Genomic DNA, 20,306 nt, shown 5'->3' on the forward strand with positions numbered 1-20,306 from the left:
GTATTATTTAATGTTATTGGTGGTCTGTTGGTTGTACGGTCTGTTTATAGGTGAACTACACATGTACAGATTTACTTCCATTAATTTTTATTTTCTTAAGCTTGTGTCCAATTATTTTATATTTTCACTGGCCTGTTGTAATTTTCGTGAGGCTTCTTCACTATTGTCTCCGACAGTTATAATCGCAGTATTATCAGCAAATGTAACCATCGTAATATTCTCCAATTGTGGTATAGCACAAGTGTAGGGTAGATAAAACATTGGTCCCATTACACTTCCTTGTGGTACAATTGCTTTATCTTCTTTTATTGTAGAGTAAGCTTCTCCTTGTGCGACTCTAAAAATTCTGGTTGTAATGCACGATTTTAATAGTTCGTTGTGTTGTTTTGGCAACATTTTCTGTAGTTTATGAAAAAGGTCTTCATGCCAAATCTTATCGAAGGCTTGTGCTACATCTAAGAATATAGCTAAGCATACTTCTTACTTTCGTATGCTTTTTTATTAACATCTGTTATTCTGTGGACCTGGTCAATTGTTGAATGCTTATTAATAAACCCAAACTGGTATGTTGGTATTGGCTTTTTTCTCCCTATGATCGGTTTTATTCTTTTAAATAGGATTTTTTCAAAAACCTTAGATATTACTGGCAGCAGTGATATAGGTCTATAGACTTTTATTTCGTTTAGTGACTTCCCAGTACCCCCCTAAAAATGTTACTTAAGCCTTTCCACTCTCAGCTATTCAAAAGGCGAATAACATTACCGGCTTCCTAAATTCGCCACTTCAAATAGATCCACCACATGAAAAAATTACAGAAGCAGAGAAATTAAGCAAACAGTAATGATAGATATAATATTTTTAAAAATCTTCCGGATATGATTGTGGTGGCACAAAAATTAAAAGGTCCGTTTTATCCAATTATTTCCATAGTATTTGGAAAGTAGCAAACATAAATAATAACGATTCTTAAACCAGAAAGAACATCTGAAGATATCACCTTTTGCCCGATTGTAGGTTTACTACAGATAATATTGAAAGTTTTTGATGAAATATACATAAAGGGGCTTAATGATATTGTAGGAATGTTCGTCTGGTCGGTCGGTCGGAATGTGTGGCTGTCGATGCGATTGTTTGTCCGAACACCCACTATTATTTTGTGGAAGGAATTTGCACGGGAACTAAAAACACTGATTGAATAAAAACTTGTTTATTGCGATATTAAATGATACATGTTGTCGACGGGAGAATAGACAGGATATTAGGTTAAGTTAAAGGAAGTACGTTAGCGCTGTAGAAGTGGTACTGTTACAAGGGGGTAGAGAAAAGAAAAGAGAGCGAGACATCGTCGTGGTGGTCTATTATAACCAGGAACCGCATGGTATCAATCCACCAGCGTTTCCAACCTTTGAACTTATTATAGCATGATTCGTGGCCTAAAGGGTCGTAGCGGTCGCTACAATATAATCAAAAAAAGAAAGATTATTCCAGATAAGTTTGAGTTACGTAATAAGCCCTGGACTATAAAACAAATGCATAAACTTGTGAACAAAATAGTTGAAAATGGCAGGAAGAAATTCTTGTCTCATCCTTATTTCCGGTTATTAAAATATTATCTCACACATAGATATTTCACTATTAAACAAGACGATGAACTCACTGAAATGCATCTACTCTTGAACTACTAGTTTAATTTAGCAAATAATTTCCGGAAGGCTGGTTCAATGGGGTCAAAAATAAGTTGTTCTTCAAGATGTCAGTGATTCACGAAACTGACATCAATTATATATTTAGTATGTTCTGCCAGGTAGCCCCAAAATGCCGTTATAAAGCTATAAAAAGGCAGATATTATAAAAACGATATTTGGGGAAATATATATTAGAACTTTATAAACATATTTTTATGTTTATTTCAATGTTTCTAATTTATCTCTCTGATATCCTGAATATCCGCTGTATTCAAGAATTCCGCAAACCAGTGTACTAGGCCCGATACTGCATCTCCTACCTATCTAACAATCACAAACATCATTACTGTGGCAACATATGCAGACGACACAGTCTTCTTAACATATCATGAAAATTCAATAACTGCTTCAAAAAACATCCAAACGTACCTTGATAAAATACAGCTTTGACTGAAAATAAAGCGTATTAGAATAAATGGAACAAAATATTCCCATGTAACATTCACCCTGCGTAGAAGAGCATGTCCACTAATGAATATCAATAATTATCAACTTCCCCAAGGATGCCAAATGCAACTATGACAGACACCTAACCTGGAAGATGCACACAGTTACTAAATGAAAACAACTTGTACTTATCAAGTACTTTAAAATAGTGTTAATGCATTCCAATGTGTTCGCTAATCAGTTAAATGTGTCGATCTCATATTGCTTATATTTTCCAATGGTAATACAAGCGAGACGGAGATGTACATATTCCTTCACGCACTAGCTTTAAAAAGAAAAGGAAAATGATAATTACTGAATAATATTAACATGCAATTTATAATTTCATTTTAAAGGAAGTAGAATTACTTTTACATTCGAATGTTCTGTGGATCTGTAAAAAAGCATGACATTTTTCTATAGATTGGAATAAAACCCCACAAATGTTTTACCATATTTTAATATGTTAATTACTAAATTTTAAATAATATACTATAATAAATATAGAGAATACAATAAATGCTCAAACAAAAACTAAAAAATTTAAGGTTAAAGGTTTAAGGTTTAACTAAACAAAAATTAAACATATATCTTTTCATAGAAAAAAAACTAATCCATGACATAATTAAACCATTAGAGCTTTTTTAAATAAAATAAATGGTTTATTTGTTAGTGATCGGAAATATATTTTAACAAAAATCAAGAGAGTAATCGAAATATTACCAATTATTACCATAAAAACAGTCAAAAGTATTTTACTATTTATCATTCACAATTTTGATCTTTTTACCCTATTACATTAACAATATTAACAATATATTTCGTTCCAAAATGCCGATATATTAATATACAATATATTGTTATTTACAAGCAAATTACAAAAAAAATCACCATAAAACTATATACATTACATATAAATCTATGTAAGCATAAATTGGGTAAATTTTTGTCAACGTCGCGGCTAGGACGACAGTCAGAACTTTAAAAATCAGTCGAATGAAACTAGTAGAACCAAAAATAATAACTAAAAGTACACGACTAAAATAGTCGATAGTAAATATTAACAAAATCAGCATACTAACCGAAAATAAGCCAATATCAGCTGACTGAAAACAGTCGGCTGATACAGTCACTAGTAAAAAGTAGTCATTTACTAAGCAGTCGATAGTCAACTTCGTTCGAAAGTCCCAACGCTACTAATTTGAACTAACTTAACTTAATGTAAAATCAAGATATAAATATAAAATGATGATAAGAAAATAACATAATAATACAAAGAGCCAGATAAAAGCAATCAAGCAAGTTTTTTGGACCTCTCCTCCCTAGCCTGTTAAAGCGCTTTTCAACTTTTATATCAATATATAATATCCGAAAAAATGTCACACAACACCCTTATAATGCGCACATCTATCTTCTTCTATATATTAATTGGCTTAGCAAAAACTTTGGCTAGCCCCTTTTTGAAGAAAACGGGTAATCAAAAGGTATTATGCCTAGTGGGTAAGCTGGGTACATCGGAACGAACTGCAACCATGTATCCTTGACACCTATTGCAACGTATTACTGAACTTTGCATTATGCCTCTATTAGTCGCTATTGCTAGTTCTTTATGCAATAATATGTCATTTCATTTATTCATTTGACATGAATAGACTTATGGAGTAGTAGGTTCATTAATTTTTGGGAAACTCGTATTACACTATACCTTGCTGATCTCATCCTCTTTGGTGACGTTGTGGAGAGCTCTCCTGAACTATCTTTTCATTGCCAGCGTCAATAGGTCACAAAACAGAACTCTGCTTTTTTATGACAACCAATGAAAACGCGATGTGGTGGTGGTAAACATGATATTTCCAGGCAATTCGCGCGGTAGCTGTTTTCTCTCATTTTTGCTCTTTCACGTTGTAATTGTTTTTCATCTAAAATCGAATGTTTAGTTCTCCAAGCCGTCCTTTACTATTGACATCAAAATCGCCACATTTAAATCGTTGATACCAAAATCAGCAATGGGGATCTGGCACAGCAATATCACAATAAATTTTTTGGAAATATTTGGCCTTCGACAGCTGATTTTTTCAAATTAAATAATAAAAGCAATGAATGAAGAAAATATAATATTAAGCGTTCAATCATTATCATTTATATACACTGAATAAATCAATATTACTAAATGAAAAACCGTTATGTTATATAGAGAAAAACTATCGAATTTAATAGTTAGGTTAGATTGTAAAAGTTTAACAGTTTCAGTTGTTAACATTTTTACGAATAGATATCGCTGATCAAAATGCATGCATCTTCCTAATATATTGTACACAATGAAGGTTTTTTCTTCTCAAGGTAACATCCGTAACGTACAACTCTCACAATAAAAAACATCTGTTATTTCGCTTTATATAATCACTACGTCTTTTGGCTACTATAAATTTTATATATTTATGTCCTTTCATCTATTATCGTTTTGTTATCTAAATCTTTAATGTATTTTTAATATATTACAGATTAAAGTGGATTTAATTTAGTTCTACCATGATCTTTTTGAGGATAAAGTCTGACTTTAAAAAATATATTAATTAAATACTATTTTAAAACTTGTTTCTTTGTATTAAAAATATTTATTAACATGTACTATATCTCGTTATCAATTTTAGCTTATATATGAAGGTCCATAATAGATAATACTTAGTTTTCTCGTATTCTTACACCATACTCAAGCTAATAATCAAATATGTCTACATCAAACAGGTTTCTTCTTTCTTTGTTAAGTATTTTGACAGGTAAGAAACATATAATTTCATTAATTAAATCTAATTGTCATAATATTTATTGATTAAATTAAGTTTCTATTTAAAGTATTTTTACTTATTACTATTAAATATTTCATTGAAAACGTAAAATTAAGTCGGAAAACTAAAACATAGCCGCTAGTATATTAATTCTCATTATTTATTTTACATGGCCATATCAAAAATATTGTATTATTATTAATTTTTTAGAGGATATACGGCAATATTGGGACGTGCTGACGTCATAAATATTGATGTGCATTGACTGTTTTACTGAAAAGACTATACAACACATTATTCGAGAAACCGCCCGAGCTACACTTACGCCCTATATTCTGTTGTCGATCTTCTATCTATGTATTAGGGATAAGCTCTCTTAATAATACATCTTCTCAAAAACATTTTAAATTAACTAACTGCTATAAAAATATCGTTACCAATTACATTCACCGTGTGATATTTAATTATTTTTAGTTATTGCTGCAGTACAATCAATGAGATGCTATTTCTGTAATACCGAAGTCGAAGGACAATCCTGTAATGACCCAGTGGACATAAATAATATTCAAGTTCAAGATTGCTCAAATCTAGAAACAACTAATGCATTGCCTGTACTTCAAAATTTAGTAAACAATAGCAATAATGAAGTTGGAGAGAAAATTTGCATCATATTATCATATACCTATTGTAATATCATATAAACCATTTGAGGACAAAATATATATATAATAGTATGTTTTACAGATTCCCGTAATGTTACTAGTAGGGGATGCGAATTAAAAGAAAGATCACTAAATGGTCTAGAAGCAGATGTTTGTGCTTTCTATAGGTCCATACGTCCATCCTATCTTACAAATTTTGAATGTTCCACTTGTAACGAAGATTTATGCAATATTTCACCTTTATCGGTGCCAAATAATACTTCTACATTACTTCTACTATCTCTTAAATCTATACTGTCACTTGTGTTAATACTCATTTTGTTTTAAATAAATTATTTTAAATTTATTTGGTTATAACTACTTACACATATAAATGTATTTTATGGCACTGTATTAAAGTCATTAAAATGTTCTTGCCTCCATTTTTTTATTCATACTGTAATATTGTTTATATATATACGACTGAAATTACACATAGTCGTTCAAATATGTATGTAATGCTATTTTAAAAATGACCTTTTTTTACAATTCAAATTGAACATCATCGAACAAACTAGTGTTAAAAATCTATTTTTCTCAATTAGAACTAATCTATCATTATGGCTGAATCTAACCACGTCTTTGTTATTGAATTATATTTTGACAAACCCAAGTTATTTTAGTCAAATTACTACAATAAATTATAACGGGTTGCCTATAAAAATTACTTTATTATTTACGCCATCTATCCGCAAAACTCAACAGCAAACTTATGTATTTGTTTATGTTTTTACACTTTATCTGCTTTAAATATTGGTTCAAGGACTAAATTATTATTAGGCATTTTAATTTAAAAATGTTTAACAGCATAGTATATTTTTCTACATAGTAACTGACATTTTAAAAATATGTTTAGATTACTGCGAAGAAATAACTTAATGTCGTCTAATTTCTTTAGATATCATTCACAGGAAGGTAACAAACATGAACTATTTTTCAATCAGTTAAGTGGAGAACACGAAGGCATAATTGTTTTAGGTAAGATTAATTTGAATATAATTAATTTTAGATAATAGAATTAATTTTATTCTGTTTTAGGTTTAAACAGACCACAACAAAAGAATGCCTTTGGGGTAAATTTAGTCAATTTATTGAAAGATGCTCTGGATAAAATTAGACATGAAAACATATGTCGAGTATTAATTTTGCGTAGCATGGTACCAAAAATATTTTGTGCTGGTGATTGCTTTTAGACAACCTTACAGTTGTATAAGTAAAACCAAATTTTATAGGTGCTGATTTAAAAGAAAGAGCTCAAATGAATACCAAAGAGGTCGCAAACTTTGTTACAAATTTAAGAACTGTGATATCAAAACTTCAAGAAATTCCAATTCCAGTATTAGCAGCTATTGATGGGGTTGCTTTGGGTAAAGTTTAGGTATGGTAGAATGCTCATCACTATAAGCAACTGTTACAGGAGGTGGATTAGAAATATGTTTAGCTTGTGACATAAGAGTGGCTGCATCTAGTGCTAAAATGGGCTTAGTAGAAACAAAACTAGCTATTATTCCAGGTGCTGGTGGTACACAAAGGCTTCCACGATTAATTAATCCAGCTGTTGCTAAAGAATTGATATATACTGCGAAAATAATTGATGCCAAAAGAGCATATGATATAGGTATTGATGTATTATATTAAATATTTTAATTTCATTATAAGATAAATTGTAGGTTTGGTTAATTATGTTGTGGAGCAAGACGAGGGAGATGCTGCTTTTAAAAAATGTTTGGAAATAGCTGAAGATATATTACCAAATGGCCCTCTAGCTATACAAGTTGCAAAAAAAGCTATAAATAAAGGGATTGAAGTTGACTTGGACACAGGTTAGACATTACATTACACAATTAATTTCATAAAAGCTTGTTTCATTTTTATTTTTTAAGGTTTAACTATTGAGGAGGCATGTTATGCTCAAATTATACCTACAAAAGATCGTGTTGAGGCATTAAAGGCCTTTAAGGAAAAAAGGAAACCAATATTTGAGGGGCTATGATTATTTTATAGTTTAAATAAAACTTCCAATTGTTTTTGGGTATCTAAGGGACTTGTAACTTTATGTCCTATAACTCTTTTATCCATAAATATCTCAAAATCATTACCACCAGGATCAGTTTTATCACCAAAAAAATGAATTTCATCGAATCCTAAAATCAGGAAGTAGTTATATTCTTAATAAAAAAATATTTTTGATGCAGATTATTAATTTACCTTCTACTTCTAAATATCTTAAACAGTAAGTTTTGTCCCATCCAGTAGGAAATACATCAAAACTAATTTGGCCACCTATGCTATATGTAAAACCAATATCAGGAAATTGTTTCTTTAATGCCTCTATCATATGTTCACGTATCTTATGTTTCTTATCATATTCCTCAAATGCATCTCTTTCTTGTTGTGAGCAAGATCTGCCAATTGGTGAGATATTTAACATTCCTGCTCTGAATTCTACAAAAGTACCTCTTTTGACAGGTAGGACAATATCTGATAGATACTTAAGGACAAAATTAATAAAAGTTTGTAGTTTTTCCTCACCCATAAATTTTTGTATGCTTTGCCGACCTAAGAAACATTTGTTTACTGAATTAATACCCCAAATAGTACAGAATATACCTGCTTCTTTTCCTTTTTTAAACCAAACTAACCCATTTTCACTAAAAACATAATCATATTTATGAATCATATCATCACCGTTCATTTGCTCAGCAATCTTTTTAAAATCAGATCCTCCAACAATTCCTGCGAAAATTATATATATAATGATAACCTTTAACTGATAATTGTTTATAGTGTTACCCAATGTACAAACTGGCTTAAGTTTAGTTTGTAAAAATTCCTCAAGTTTAGGTGATATTGAATTTCGTGGTTTTGTTAATGTTCCATCCACATCAAATAAGCACAAGATCTTTGGTGACATTTTTTTTATTGTGCAGACCTTTCTCTATGATTTTATCTAGTTAAAATGAGATCACTTACGTGGAACGTTGTTTATTACTTGCTCTCACTTAGTTGTGTAATTTCTCAGGAAAATGTAAACCCAACAAAATTAAATGCTATATTAATTATTGGTAAGTACTTAACCTTATCGTCAACTTATATAGTACACGTAAACAAAATGTATAAATCATGTTTGCAAATAAATTCCAAATGTAAGGTTAGAGACTTTGACAGCTTCATTTTTTAAAATACTTTTGTTGGGAATTTTCAAAATCATGTCTCTAGTAAAAAGCGTTACTTTATAAAAGGAAGGGTACAATTAAATAAAAAAAGATATATTTTGTTTGTTCATTCTATAACGTTTTACCTATTTACCTATATATAACAATTAACGTAATGCATGAAACAAAATCTTAATAAACTCCACAATTATTTTTATAATTTCTTTAACTGTTGCAATAAAATATATTTTATTAGACTAATAAATCTGTTTTTTACTGACGGTTAAATTCCGAGGGATTCATAAAAGCTCATTTTTTGTAATTCTTTAAAAAAAATTCACAATAAAATATATTACATAAATTAAATTTGTTTTGTATAGCTGACGATGCTGGATTTCAAATGGGTGCCTACAGAAATAAAATATGCCAAACACCTAATTTAGATCAGTTGGCCGCTAATGGTTTACTTTTTAATAAAGCATTTTCGTCTGTTAGCAGTTGCTCACCAAGGTACAAGTACAGACAATGAATATTTTACGTCCAGTCCTCTTTAAAAAACAATTTCAGCCGATCTGCGATATTAACTGGTACGCCTTCTCATCAAAATGGCATGTACGGACTGCATCAAGGAGTACATCATTTTAATTCATTGGGTAGCGCAGAGAGTGTCTCAAGTATTTTAAAGAAGCATAACATTTTTACAGGTACACTAAAATTTTGTTTAATATTATATTTTGTGCAAACTTTGCATATCTAGAGAGTGAGAATATTCAGTTTCTATTAGCTTAGGAAGATCCATCCCATGGAACATTATTATATGTCATTGAAAGGTATCTTAGTTTAAAATTAACTATTACAACCGATCTTGTATAAATTAAGTCAAAATGCTAATAATACTATCATACTCTAACAAAACCAAATGCATTTATATATTTTTTATCCTAATGTGCAGGTATTATTGGTAAAAAACATGTAGGACCGAAAGAAGTTTACCCGTTTGATTATTCGGAAACCGAAGAAAACAATTCAATTTTACAAGTCGGTAGAAATATAACTCATATCAAATTACTAACCAGAGATTTTTTAAATAAAACCAAAGACAAGTAAATAACAATTGACTTTGTTAATTTTTATTATCTTATTTTGGTCTTTATTTTTAGACAATTCTTTTTGTATGTGGCATTTCATGATCCCCATCGTTGTGGCCATACCAATCCTGAATACGGCGAGTTCTGTGAAAGATTCGGAAATGGGGAAGAAGGTTTGGTATACTATTATCATTATTATTGTTTGCTAAATGAACGGCATGAATTTAATTTGCATTTTGAAATAATTGAGTTAATCCTACAATTAGAAGAGATGAGATTGAACAGTGACTTTTCGATCATTGAAATATCAGGGGTTACCGAATAGCCACCGCCTGTTTTAACAGCAACCTCTTGGGCTGAAATGATGTGCTCTGCTTTTAAAAATAATATTTTATATGAATCCAATATATGAAGTACGTTCACCGTTATTTTTAATAGACTTAACAAAATTCTTCAAAATGTTAGTGATAAAAATTAGAAGTTAAAATCCGGCGTAAACGATACAATAAAAAAATAATAACGTAAACGAAATTCTGTTATGCAGTTATGCGGCAATATTGCTTCGTGTAAGCATCATAAATTTTGATGACTTGCGTTGGTTGTTTTATTGAATAAACTACACTAGACCTTATACCGTGTATTTGAATTTTCCGGCCAAAAAACTGCTCCAAGTGATTTTCGCAAGCCTCTTTTGGAGCCAGTATTACACCATTAACCGAATTTAACTGTTCCAGAATAAGTGGTTATCGTATCACAGGTTATATCAACACTTCATAGACAATTTCTTTAAATTTTTGGGGAGCCACTAAAAATGTGTATAATATAGCGTCGTCCTGACGTTGTTTTAAACTGAATTAATTGTTATTATTAGTCAAGTTCATAATGAATAATTCCTTTCCAAAATTAATGTGGCAATAGTAATATGGCCTTATTGAATAAATACTACTAGAGATATGCGGCTTTAAAATCATCTATTACGAAATACCGAAATAATTTTTCTCGCAACTGTGTACTTTTATATTATCTTAAAGATGGACGAATCAGGTAGACAATTTGCAAAAGTTTAGGTGGTCTCTTTTCCGCATTTTTTGTTTTGATGGTGTATTAAGATTTCATTAGCAAGGTGATTTTCATCTACCGAAGTTATTCGTAAAAGTCTTCATCTTTAATTCAATATATGCAAAACTTTTAATACCCAATATATTTAGCGATTTGAAGGTGTCCTAAAGTTATTTACATCCGAAGAAAATAAATGATTTCGACATAATTTAACTACTCTCAGAGACGTGACTATTCTCAATATATTTAGTGATTTGAAGGTGTCCTAAAGTTATTCACATCAGAAGAAAATAAATTATTTCGACATAATTTAACGACTCTCAGAGACGTGACAAAGATAAAATCAACTCCCCGCCCAAAAAAAGGGCATCGTGATGGTTAATGATCCCATCATCAGATTAAACGAGTTGCAGTAGCAATTCTCAAGGCTCCTTGCAATATTTCTAAAGTGGGTTCTGGTAGATCGGCCTATTAAACAACCGGTCTATCTTGGTTACAGTTCTTCAGGGATTCCCATCGCCCTGTTCAACCTTTATATCGGCGATTTTCCAAGAATGACACTGATTACGTGGCAAAATGGTGCATTCTGGCGGATGCAGAGAAACTGCCTCAAAATCACAGAAGTATGGCTTCTTAGTCATAGCCCAAGGTCCCTGACATTCGCCTGTTAAATCAGGAGACTGATTTAATTATTTGAATAGTTGTAACTTAAATTAATCATATGATATACATATTATATATAATTGACGAAGGTATTTATTCTGTTTTAAAGGGATGGGTGTCATTTCTGATTGGAACCCAATATATTACCAGTGGGATCAAGTACAGCTACCATATTACATTCCAGACACAGAAGCAGCACGGAGAGATGTAGCTGCCCAATATACAACAATTTCTAGACTAGATCAAGGTTATGACTTATCAAGTCTACTATTTCGTTATCATAAATTATGAATAAATATATGCAGTAAGAATTGTATTCATTTAAAACTATGCACGTCATTGTAGGCGTTGGACTTGTTTTAAATGAATTAAAAAATTCAGGACATCTGAACAACACTCTCATTATATACAGTTCAGATAATGGAATACCTTTTCCAAATGGACGAACAAACTTTTATGATTCTGGAATAGGAGAACCCATGATTATATCATCACCTGTTCACAAAGAAAGGAAACATCAAATTACAAATTCTCTTGCCAGTTTACTAGGTGAGTATCAGTGTATATCATTGAATAAAAAATTAATAAGATTATTTTTAGATATTGTACCAACATTGCTGGATTGGTATGGCATTTACAATTATAAAAACATGAATAGCAATGATATTAAAGGTTCACGTCAGGTTCTGATGGGAAAAAGTTTGTTACCCCTTCTGATTAAAGGTTTAACTTCCTAAATCACAATTTAATGTATACTTAATTTAGATTTGATTTAAGTTTCTATATATAGAAAATATTTAATTTTACACATAAATCTGTTCATGGGATTGTTTCAGCTAAAGTAAAGTTTTCATTATATTTCAGAGCCTGATGATAAATCCAAAGAAGCTGTTTTTGCTAGTCACAATTTACATGAAGTAACTATGTATTACCCAATGAGAATGATCCGGACCCAAAGATATAAATTGATACATAATTTAAATTATCTCAGTCCTTTTCCTATTGATCAAGATTTTTATATATCACCAACATTTCAGGTTAATAACTAATAATTAATATTGTGCTTCCACTTATATTTTAAATTTAGGACCTATTAAACAGAACAAAGGAAAATGTACCAACAAGATGGTTTAAATCATTAAAAGATTACTATCAGAGACCAGAATGGGAATTATATGATATAAAAATGGATAGTGAAGAAGTAAATAATTTGTTTGGAAAAGCATCCATGAAGAACATTTTTATGGAATTAAACAATAGATTGTTAAAATGGCAGTGGGCTACTAAAGACCCTTGGGTTTGTTCACCACATGCAGTACTTGAAGATAAAGGTCCATATAGAAAAAGCCCTGTCTGTATGGATCTATTTAATTCATTTAAATAAACCTTGAAAAAATTAGGAATTTTTGAAAAAGTAACACAGTATTGTGACATAAATATATTTTACATTAAAGTAAAATAAAATATATAATATAACATTAACAATAAACAGTTAAAAATAGGTTCTGTCATGTTTTTTATTAACATAAAAATAAACTTAATAAAAAATTAGTAAAGCAATAATTGTGAAGTCATAACAAGTATATAAATATTTTAAAATAGATAAACAATTCGGTTAGAAATCAATTGTACTGTGTAAAACTGGCCATTACTAAATATTTATAAATTTTAATACATATAAAAATGTTAGGCCTTAATTAAATATCTGAATAAAATAAACATTAGAAAAATAGAATTATTATCAATCTTTCAATATTAGTATGTAACTATATAAACAAAATACTGTCAACTTAATTTTATTGGTGGCACAAATTTCTTAATTATTTTATTTTCTAATGTGCTTAACAACAGTGAAGTCTCATTTGCTATTTTTTCTACTTTATTCATGTTTTCATCTAAATCACTTATCTAAAAACACAAAATTAAGCATACACTACCTTAATAGTTATTAACTGAAAAATATCTAGAGTATCTTACCCTGGATTTATATTCTATAAACCGCAAATTTCTCTGGTGATTGTTGTACAGAACTTTACACTGCATGATAAATCCAATAGTTAATATCAAGCCAAATAAAAAATATATATTATTCAATTGTAGAAATCGTCGATGGAACATCAGCATTCCAACAACTTATGCATTTTATATTATTACACAGTTATTCTTATTTGCATTATATTATAGATCGAAGAATCATTATACTTATATAGAACGTTTCTAATGCGTAAATAAACAAAAACCAAACGACACAAACTTTCAAAACATCACTTTATATTAATAACCTGTCAAAAACATAGAAAGTCAAAAACAAACTGAAACTATATATATATTTATTTAAGATAGCATTGTGATCTATCGAACTAAAACATTCGATAATTGAAAAAATTTCAACCATTCGAAAGTTAAAAAATAGATGAATGAAAAATAAAATATTTAATAAGTTATTAAAGTCAGTCCGTCATCTTAATAATCACTTAAGACATCTGCGAATTTCTTATACTAATTTTGAGAGACAAAGATAAATATAAAAAAAGATACCGATAATAGTTATTATATTATATATGACAATAATTTTATATGTGTATGGGGCGCTGCTTAGATTATATTTTATATTAGGGTTGTCAATCACCCAGAAAAATATCGTTATTTAGCTAGATCCATAATTTAAAAAATATCGGTAGATCTTTTTCGATATTTAAAAATAATAACCATATATCGGAGAAAATAAAATCGATATATTTTTTAAATAAAGCTCTCCATTTAGTACCTAAATTAACTAAACCTTTAAATTTAAGTAGAAATCTACAGTTTATTAAAAATAACTAAATGGTTATTATAATGTTTAAGAAATATATTTAATTTTTTTGAAAAATGTATCAAAATATATATATGCCAAAAAAATAATGACAAAAAATCGATATAAATTTCTATCGATTTATGTACGGCATCCCTATATATATTTTTGGAAGGTTGAGAATTATTTTTTATTTTAAGGTAGGTTAGTGTTCTTAAAATCGTTTTGACAGGTTCTATTGTAATTAATTCTTTAAAATTACATTATGTTCATTAAGTGACAAATTTTTTTTGCCTTCATTATACTTAAAAAATTGAATCTTAATTCCTTATTTACTTATTAATAAAATTAGATTAAAAAGTTGTGTTTCATGTCAATTATTTCTTGCTGTAAGTCCAATTTCAATTGGATGTTATATTTCCAAATACTATGTTTTATGTTTGTTTTGAAATTTTTAGATCTATCATATTGTCAAGTAATAATTTAAATTACTATGGATGTTGATCTAGATCTGTCTGCTCTGAAAATACAGGAAAAAGATAAAAATAGACCATATAATGAAGTTAGTACTACCAGTAATTCTTCATCAAAAGACTTAAACACAGAGACTCCCGTAAAACTAGTAAGGCGATCAGAACGAAATAAACATAAATCTTTGGAAACACGTGATAATCGTAGAGTTGTAAAAAAGCCTCGGAAATTATCAGTAAAGGCAAGTATATTTTAATAGATTTAGTGTTTTTGAGCTAGTTATTTCTTGTAGATGCGCTGTTTGGAAGATAATTTCAATGTGGAAAATTATTATTTGGATAAGAAAATTAAGCTTCATTCACCTGCTCTTGAAACTATCTTTGAAGATCCTAAGGAGAATAAATTTATGAGTGCTAGAAAATTAAGGCGGTGTATAAATTTTGCTAATTTGATTAAGGATAAATCTAAAATTAAAAAACGAAGTATGAAAGCCAAGGAACTTAAAAAGGTTGCAGTGATACGGAAAAGGATTGGCATGGACTATTTACTTAAAAAACTTGCTCTAGTGGAAGATAATGACAATATTTTTGATAACAAAATTAGTATTATTAATTAGTTAGTAGTAGTATTAAAGGTGAAGACTGTCATTTAGTTTTTTTTTTTAAATATATACTTACTATTAATGCTATTGATATAGCCGTTTTATTAAAAGTATACTTTTATTTTCAAAATTCCCACCATTTTAGTTCTTTGATCGCAGCGCTCTATTGTCAAATGCGTATTTGATTATGGTAACCGCCATTTTAACCAACTTCTCGCAGGTGTTTGCCTCGTTTAGAGTGAAGTTGCTTTCTAATTTACAAAAATTCAAATAACTAACCAAACTTTTTGTATTCCCCTTTATTGGGGCTCGTTTATAGTGTTTTAGTTAAGTTCGTGCCAGATAATGCATTTTCCTACCACTTTTTTGAAGTGATTTTTACGTAAGGATATTATAAAAATGGCGCCATTAGCACTAACTTGTCCATTGTGTTGTAATGAGACATTCCCCTCTCACGATTCTTTAAAATACCATATCTTAAGTATGATAGATAATTTGTTGTGCCCTTCGTGCAATGAGCGTTGCGATGATTTGATGGACTTAGCAGATCATCTAGGCAGAGAATGTGCCAATATAGATTTAAATAATCAAGAGAATAATAGTACAGTATCCCAAAATAATAAAGGTGATAAAAACGCCGAAGATTCCATTGATAATGTTTTTGTTGATGATATAAAAAAAGAAGTTGATGACAACTACACTGAAAGTCAAAGAGGTTCATTATAATCATTTGTGTTTTATATTTTGTCAGCATTTTTTTACTTTAGAAGGCGAAGATGCAGTTGAAAATGGTGTACAAGAGGAAGAAGATACTTCTCAAAGTGATTCAAATTTATTATATACATGCCAAATGTGTAATATCAGTTTCAATTCTGTTAAAGATCATTTGCTTGAATTTCATGAAGGTGAAGAAGTTTTATTAGTAAGTAAACTTTATTTAAAAGAGGTACCACTGTTTTAACTATTTTGTAATTAGGAAACTGAACCTCCAGAGGGTGTAGAAGAGGCTAATATGTTAGTATATGAGGATGAAGATCAACAAAACATTGAAGATACATTAAGGTAATTCATTTCATCGATAATTTAATTTTGAATATGATAATGGATTTGTATTTTTAGACCCCAAAATAACGAAACTGGATCTGAAGAAGAAATGTTAGTAGAAGGAGAAGATGATGAATCTTATTCTAAGGATTTGGATAATTCTGGATCCGAAAATTTAAATCCTGTTACTACCAAATATATTGTTGAAAATGGTTTGGTGTGATGGTCTTATCTTAATATGTAGAGAATTATAAAATATATTTTAGGAAAAGTCAGAAAGCTTGCAGAAGGTGAAGAAGCCCAGTTGGATGAAAAAATTTCAATTATTGAGGTGCATAGTTGTCCAAATTGTACTTTGCAGTTTCCAAATTTAAATCATTTTCTTAAACATAAATGCAGTAATGCAAAAATGTCTAACAAAAGGAGTAAAAAACTAGTAAAAGTTAAAGAAGAACTGCGTTATCAATGCACATTTTGTCAAGCAATTTATTCTAACTTGATAGCTTTAAATGATCATATGAAGGCACATTTAGTTCACGATGATACAGGTTAGAATTTAAGAATACAAAATTGATTTTAATTAATAAAGATCAATTTCAGGTATGGTTTTTAAAAAGACTATTACCATGTCTTTACATGAATGTGAAGTATGTCATACAAAATTTCCCTCATTCAAGCAGCTTAGACTTCATAGCCGTATGCATGAACCTGTGAAAACCAAAAAAGTGTGTATATATGTTTTTTTTTGTTCAGTTAATTTTTATATTTTAATATATAGATTGATCCACCTGTTTTGTATAACATTATGGGAGAAGAAGATGGGGATGTTTCAAATAATGGTGAAAGAGAGGTATTCCAGTGTCCAGTATGTCAAAAGGTTTATGATAAGGGCTATGAAGCAGTTCATATGAAAATGCATCAGGAACATGAGGTGCACATATGTTATGTATGTAACAGAAAATTTGATACTAAAGAAAATTTAGAGATGCATATAAAAGGTAATAAAATATACCTCATTATAGTCCTTACCTTTGATTTATTTGCTATAATAACATGCACTGATTATTGCCTTCTGATATATTCTTTGTTAAAATTTAACTAAAATGTTTTAGCTCACAGTGGTACCAAAAAATTTGCTTGTTCATATTGTAAAAAACCTTTTACTAATTATAAAGCATTGGAAAATCATGTTGTTAATCAGTGCCATAAGAGGCAACATGAATGTCAATATTGTGGCAGACGATTTGCTAGACCACATGAAAAGGTATTTTTAGTTTTCTACAGATTTGAACAGGTTATCGCAATTTACAAGTGTTTATTTTCTAGGTGAAACATGAACGAATACACACTGGAGAGAAACCGCATGTGTGCCAAATTTGTGGGAAAGCTTTTAGAGTGAGTTATTGTTTGACATTGCACATGCGTACCCATTCTGGAACAAGACCATATTCTTGTTCTCATTGTGGAAAAAGGTGCATTATATATATATATAATTGTTAATTTGAATTAATCAGTCAATTAATTAATACTTGAGTCACTGTATTAATATATATTCATTCTTTTTTAAGATTTAAATCACATAGTGTTTATAACCATCATATTCGAACCCATTCTGACGAACGCAACTATAAATGCCCATATTGTCCTAAGGCCTTTAAAACGGCAGTACAATTAGGAGGCCATAAAAATTGGTTAGTTTTATTCATATTAATTGTTTCTACTATTTTTATTGCCTTTCAAAGTCTAATTACATAATTATTTTTAATATAGTCACACTAAACCATTTTCCTGTAAAGAGTGTAATCGGCCGTTCTCTTCGTTGTATGCTGTCCGAGCTCATATGGAGACCCACAAGAGGGATAATAATTTGAGATTTGATTGCTTTATATGTGGTGCTAGTTACGCCAGATCGTTCGCGTTAAAAGATCATATGAATTCTGTGCATGGAGGGGAAGAAGGAGAGTTACTAGGTATACAACACATATTTCAGCATGGAGTTAAGAGATTACATCAAAAGAAACATTTATACTTATCTTGATATTCTTGTTGATATTCTATTATTCAATATCTAGAATACATTGTGTTTTATTAATATCAGCGTGTTTTTAACTATTTTATAATTACTGTGGTTATTTTTTAACTAATTGTATTTATACATTTTTAATGATTTTGTAGTCTTTTTCCATTAATGCTAACAATTTTATCTTCATTTCCTCTTTCGTTGACATTATGAAAAAAGTGTTTAAACGAAATCAAACGTAAATAGCAAAACAGCAATACAATAACAGTAAGCAGTAAAAATCAATTATTTGCATTGTTTCGTTTCTTTAATTTTCTTTTGTTTATTATATTCAGATATATTCAATTTTATTTGACATACAGATGCTGAACAAGAGGAAGCAGTTATGGATGTAAGCGATGTTCAGCACGATAAAGAAACTGATGATAATGGACAGATGGAACATGCTGTTCAGTATGTTGCGGTAGAAGAACACGAAACAGCAGGTAATTTTATGTGAAGTTATGAAATGTATAGAGTTTAAAACAAAATTTTTTACTTTTACAAAAGCATTTTACTTGAAAACTATTTATTTTAACGGAAAAAAGTGGAGACTTGTTGAAACTACTCTACAGATAATACTACCGACCCAATCCTATTTCAATAAAAATGAAATGGTTTATAAACACTGCACTTATGTTATTTCACTCGCCGTATAATCCTGCTATATAACAGATTCCTCCAGAAGAAACTATCAAAGAATATGTGATGTTTGATCGTTATTTCATTTGAACAGTTTACAGTTATAGTAAAATTGCATTAAATCTGTGCGTAGAGATTTGAGGGTACAGTTTTAGTTTATTAAAATTATTGCTGCATCTTCATGCTCCGTTTTGTGTTTGATGATCTTGCACTTTTTGACAAAATTTCCATGGTATAGTGTACTCTGAACAGACCAGACTTCTATCAAAATCCCAGTAAAGTATTTTAGTTCGCAGGAACTTTAGTTGCACTTGCAGTCCGAACTGCGATGTTTGTGCCAGGAATCTACGGTCTATGGGTGTGGATATTTCCTAATTCTAATAGATCACGGCTATCAGATTCGTAGCACCTTCGCTTAGTAGATTTGTAACGCTTTTAAATTGTATTATCAAGGAAATCTTCAGTTAATCCTGGAACGATTTCAAATCGAATATCAACCTGTCATATTTTCTTAATAAGTAAGTTGATTCTGATAAACTAATTTAATTCAGAAGATTATGGTGTTAAAAGAAAGAGTTACTTGAATGAAAAATCGTCGACTTCTTGAAACGTCTCTACAAGCAATACGGCCAACTCAATTCTGTTTTAATATAAATTACACTTCTAATCATTTTATTAATTACATCTCACAGAACGACTTGGAACTATTTTTCCAAACAACGATGTCCGCATCAGTCGCGCTTCGTAATAAGTCTCCTTTAAGCAGTTAAATTTAAATAAGTGTCAGAATTTTGTATTTAAAACAATATCTCAGTATTTGATAAATTATTTTATATTGCAGTAGGGCAAGCTGATTGTCAAATAATTACAAATGAAGAAGGAAATCAAGAATACGTCGTAGTACAAATGGATCAAGAAGGCCCAGAAGATCCGATGGAATAAATAGAAACCCGCTAGTAAATGATATCTTTATTTATGATGTTTTCCGTAGGTGGAAGACATGAAAGAAAAATGTCTCAAATAAAAACATCTTTTTTGACACTGTAAATAAAGCGTTTTATTTGAACTTCAT

The 20,306-nt window shown here is 29.8% G+C and overlaps 6 protein-coding genes and 2 long non-coding RNA genes across 12 annotated transcripts; 5 read left to right on the top strand and 3 right to left on the bottom strand.

Annotated features, from left to right (window-relative positions):
• Positions 1-1,191: 1,191 nt before the first annotated feature.
• LOC143206612 (uncharacterized) lies at positions 1,192-8,754 on the bottom strand. Of its 4 annotated transcripts, XR_013008470.1 has the most exons (5): positions 5,985-6,116; positions 2,332-2,457; positions 2,192-2,279; positions 2,115-2,135; positions 1,192-1,453 (listed from the first exon to the last, which is right to left on the bottom strand). It is a non-coding gene; the product is annotated as an uncharacterized LOC143206612 (long non-coding RNA). The 4 variants fall into 4 exon arrangements; XR_013008471.1 differs by lacking the exons at positions 2,332-2,457; positions 5,985-6,116 and adding an exon at positions 8,632-8,753; XR_013008472.1 differs by lacking the exon at positions 2,332-2,457 and having other exon boundaries at positions 5,985-6,066.
• LOC143206601 (uncharacterized) lies at positions 4,804-5,965 on the top strand. The gene is made up of 3 exons (XM_076419214.1): positions 4,804-4,948; positions 5,432-5,644; positions 5,702-5,965. The coding sequence occupies exons 1-3, from the start codon at positions 4,900-4,902 to the stop codon at positions 5,944-5,946; spliced, it is 507 nt and encodes a 168-aa protein (XP_076275329.1). The 5' UTR covers positions 4,804-4,899; the 3' UTR covers positions 5,947-5,965.
• Positions 6,390-7,848, top strand: LOC143206596 (methylglutaconyl-CoA hydratase, mitochondrial). Its single transcript, XM_076419208.1, has 6 exons — positions 6,390-6,636; positions 6,697-6,837; positions 6,891-7,025; positions 7,076-7,276; positions 7,329-7,481; positions 7,542-7,848. The coding sequence occupies exons 1-6, from the start codon at positions 6,507-6,509 to the stop codon at positions 7,649-7,651; spliced, it is 870 nt and encodes a 289-aa protein (XP_076275323.1). The 5' UTR covers positions 6,390-6,506; the 3' UTR covers positions 7,652-7,848.
• Positions 7,507-8,586, bottom strand: Pmm2 (phosphomannomutase). Its single transcript, XM_076419209.1, has 4 exons — positions 8,452-8,586; positions 8,269-8,394; positions 7,867-8,217; positions 7,507-7,802 (listed from the first exon to the last, which is right to left on the bottom strand). The coding sequence occupies exons 1-4, from the start codon at positions 8,570-8,572 to the stop codon at positions 7,657-7,659; spliced, it is 744 nt and encodes a 247-aa protein (XP_076275324.1). The 5' UTR covers positions 8,573-8,586; the 3' UTR covers positions 7,507-7,656.
• Positions 8,583-13,125, top strand: Sgsh (N-sulfoglucosamine sulfohydrolase). Its single transcript, XM_076419207.1, has 10 exons — positions 8,583-8,723; positions 9,194-9,323; positions 9,381-9,517; positions 9,766-9,916; positions 9,974-10,074; positions 11,733-11,870; positions 11,969-12,172; positions 12,224-12,346; positions 12,488-12,660; positions 12,711-13,125. The coding sequence occupies exons 1-10, from the start codon at positions 8,618-8,620 to the stop codon at positions 13,005-13,007; spliced, it is 1,560 nt and encodes a 519-aa protein (XP_076275322.1). The 5' UTR covers positions 8,583-8,617; the 3' UTR covers positions 13,008-13,125.
• On the bottom strand, positions 12,530-13,935 carry LOC143206613 (uncharacterized). Its single transcript, XR_013008474.1, has 2 exons — positions 13,601-13,935; positions 12,530-13,531 (listed from the first exon to the last, which is right to left on the bottom strand). It is a non-coding gene; the product is annotated as an uncharacterized LOC143206613 (long non-coding RNA).
• Positions 13,936-14,661: 726 nt separating this feature from the next.
• LOC143196182 (uncharacterized) lies at positions 14,662-15,599 on the top strand. 2 transcript variants are annotated; one of them, XM_076403852.1, is made up of 3 exons: positions 14,662-14,806; positions 14,876-15,129; positions 15,181-15,599. In XM_076403852.1, the coding sequence occupies exons 2-3, from the start codon at positions 14,911-14,913 to the stop codon at positions 15,502-15,504; spliced, it is 543 nt and encodes a 180-aa protein (XP_076259967.1). In that variant the 5' UTR covers positions 14,662-14,806; positions 14,876-14,910; the 3' UTR covers positions 15,505-15,599. The 2 variants fall into 2 exon arrangements, with proteins under 2 accessions (XP_076259967.1, XP_076259974.1); XM_076403859.1 differs by having other exon boundaries at positions 14,876-15,123.
• An 89-nt stretch (positions 15,600-15,688) lies between these two features.
• LOC143196173 (uncharacterized) lies at positions 15,689-20,300 on the top strand. The gene is made up of 13 exons (XM_076403840.1): positions 15,689-16,204; positions 16,257-16,411; positions 16,466-16,551; positions 16,609-16,745; positions 16,800-17,081; positions 17,134-17,258; positions 17,312-17,531; positions 17,646-17,797; positions 17,860-18,005; positions 18,102-18,224; positions 18,304-18,503; positions 18,916-19,038; positions 20,076-20,300. Exons 1-13 carry the CDS (start codon positions 15,889-15,891, stop codon positions 20,174-20,176), a joined length of 2,166 nt encoding a protein of 721 aa, XP_076259955.1. The 5' UTR covers positions 15,689-15,888; the 3' UTR covers positions 20,177-20,300.
• Positions 20,301-20,306: the final 6 nt, after the last annotated feature.

The sequence above is a fragment of the Rhynchophorus ferrugineus genome, unplaced genomic scaffold, assembly GCF_030347505.1.
Source record: "Rhynchophorus ferrugineus isolate W39M unplaced genomic scaffold, kcgeb_rfMv2 rfM1, whole genome shotgun sequence".
Lineage (NCBI taxonomy): Eukaryota > Metazoa > Arthropoda > Insecta > Coleoptera > Curculionidae > Rhynchophorus > Rhynchophorus ferrugineus.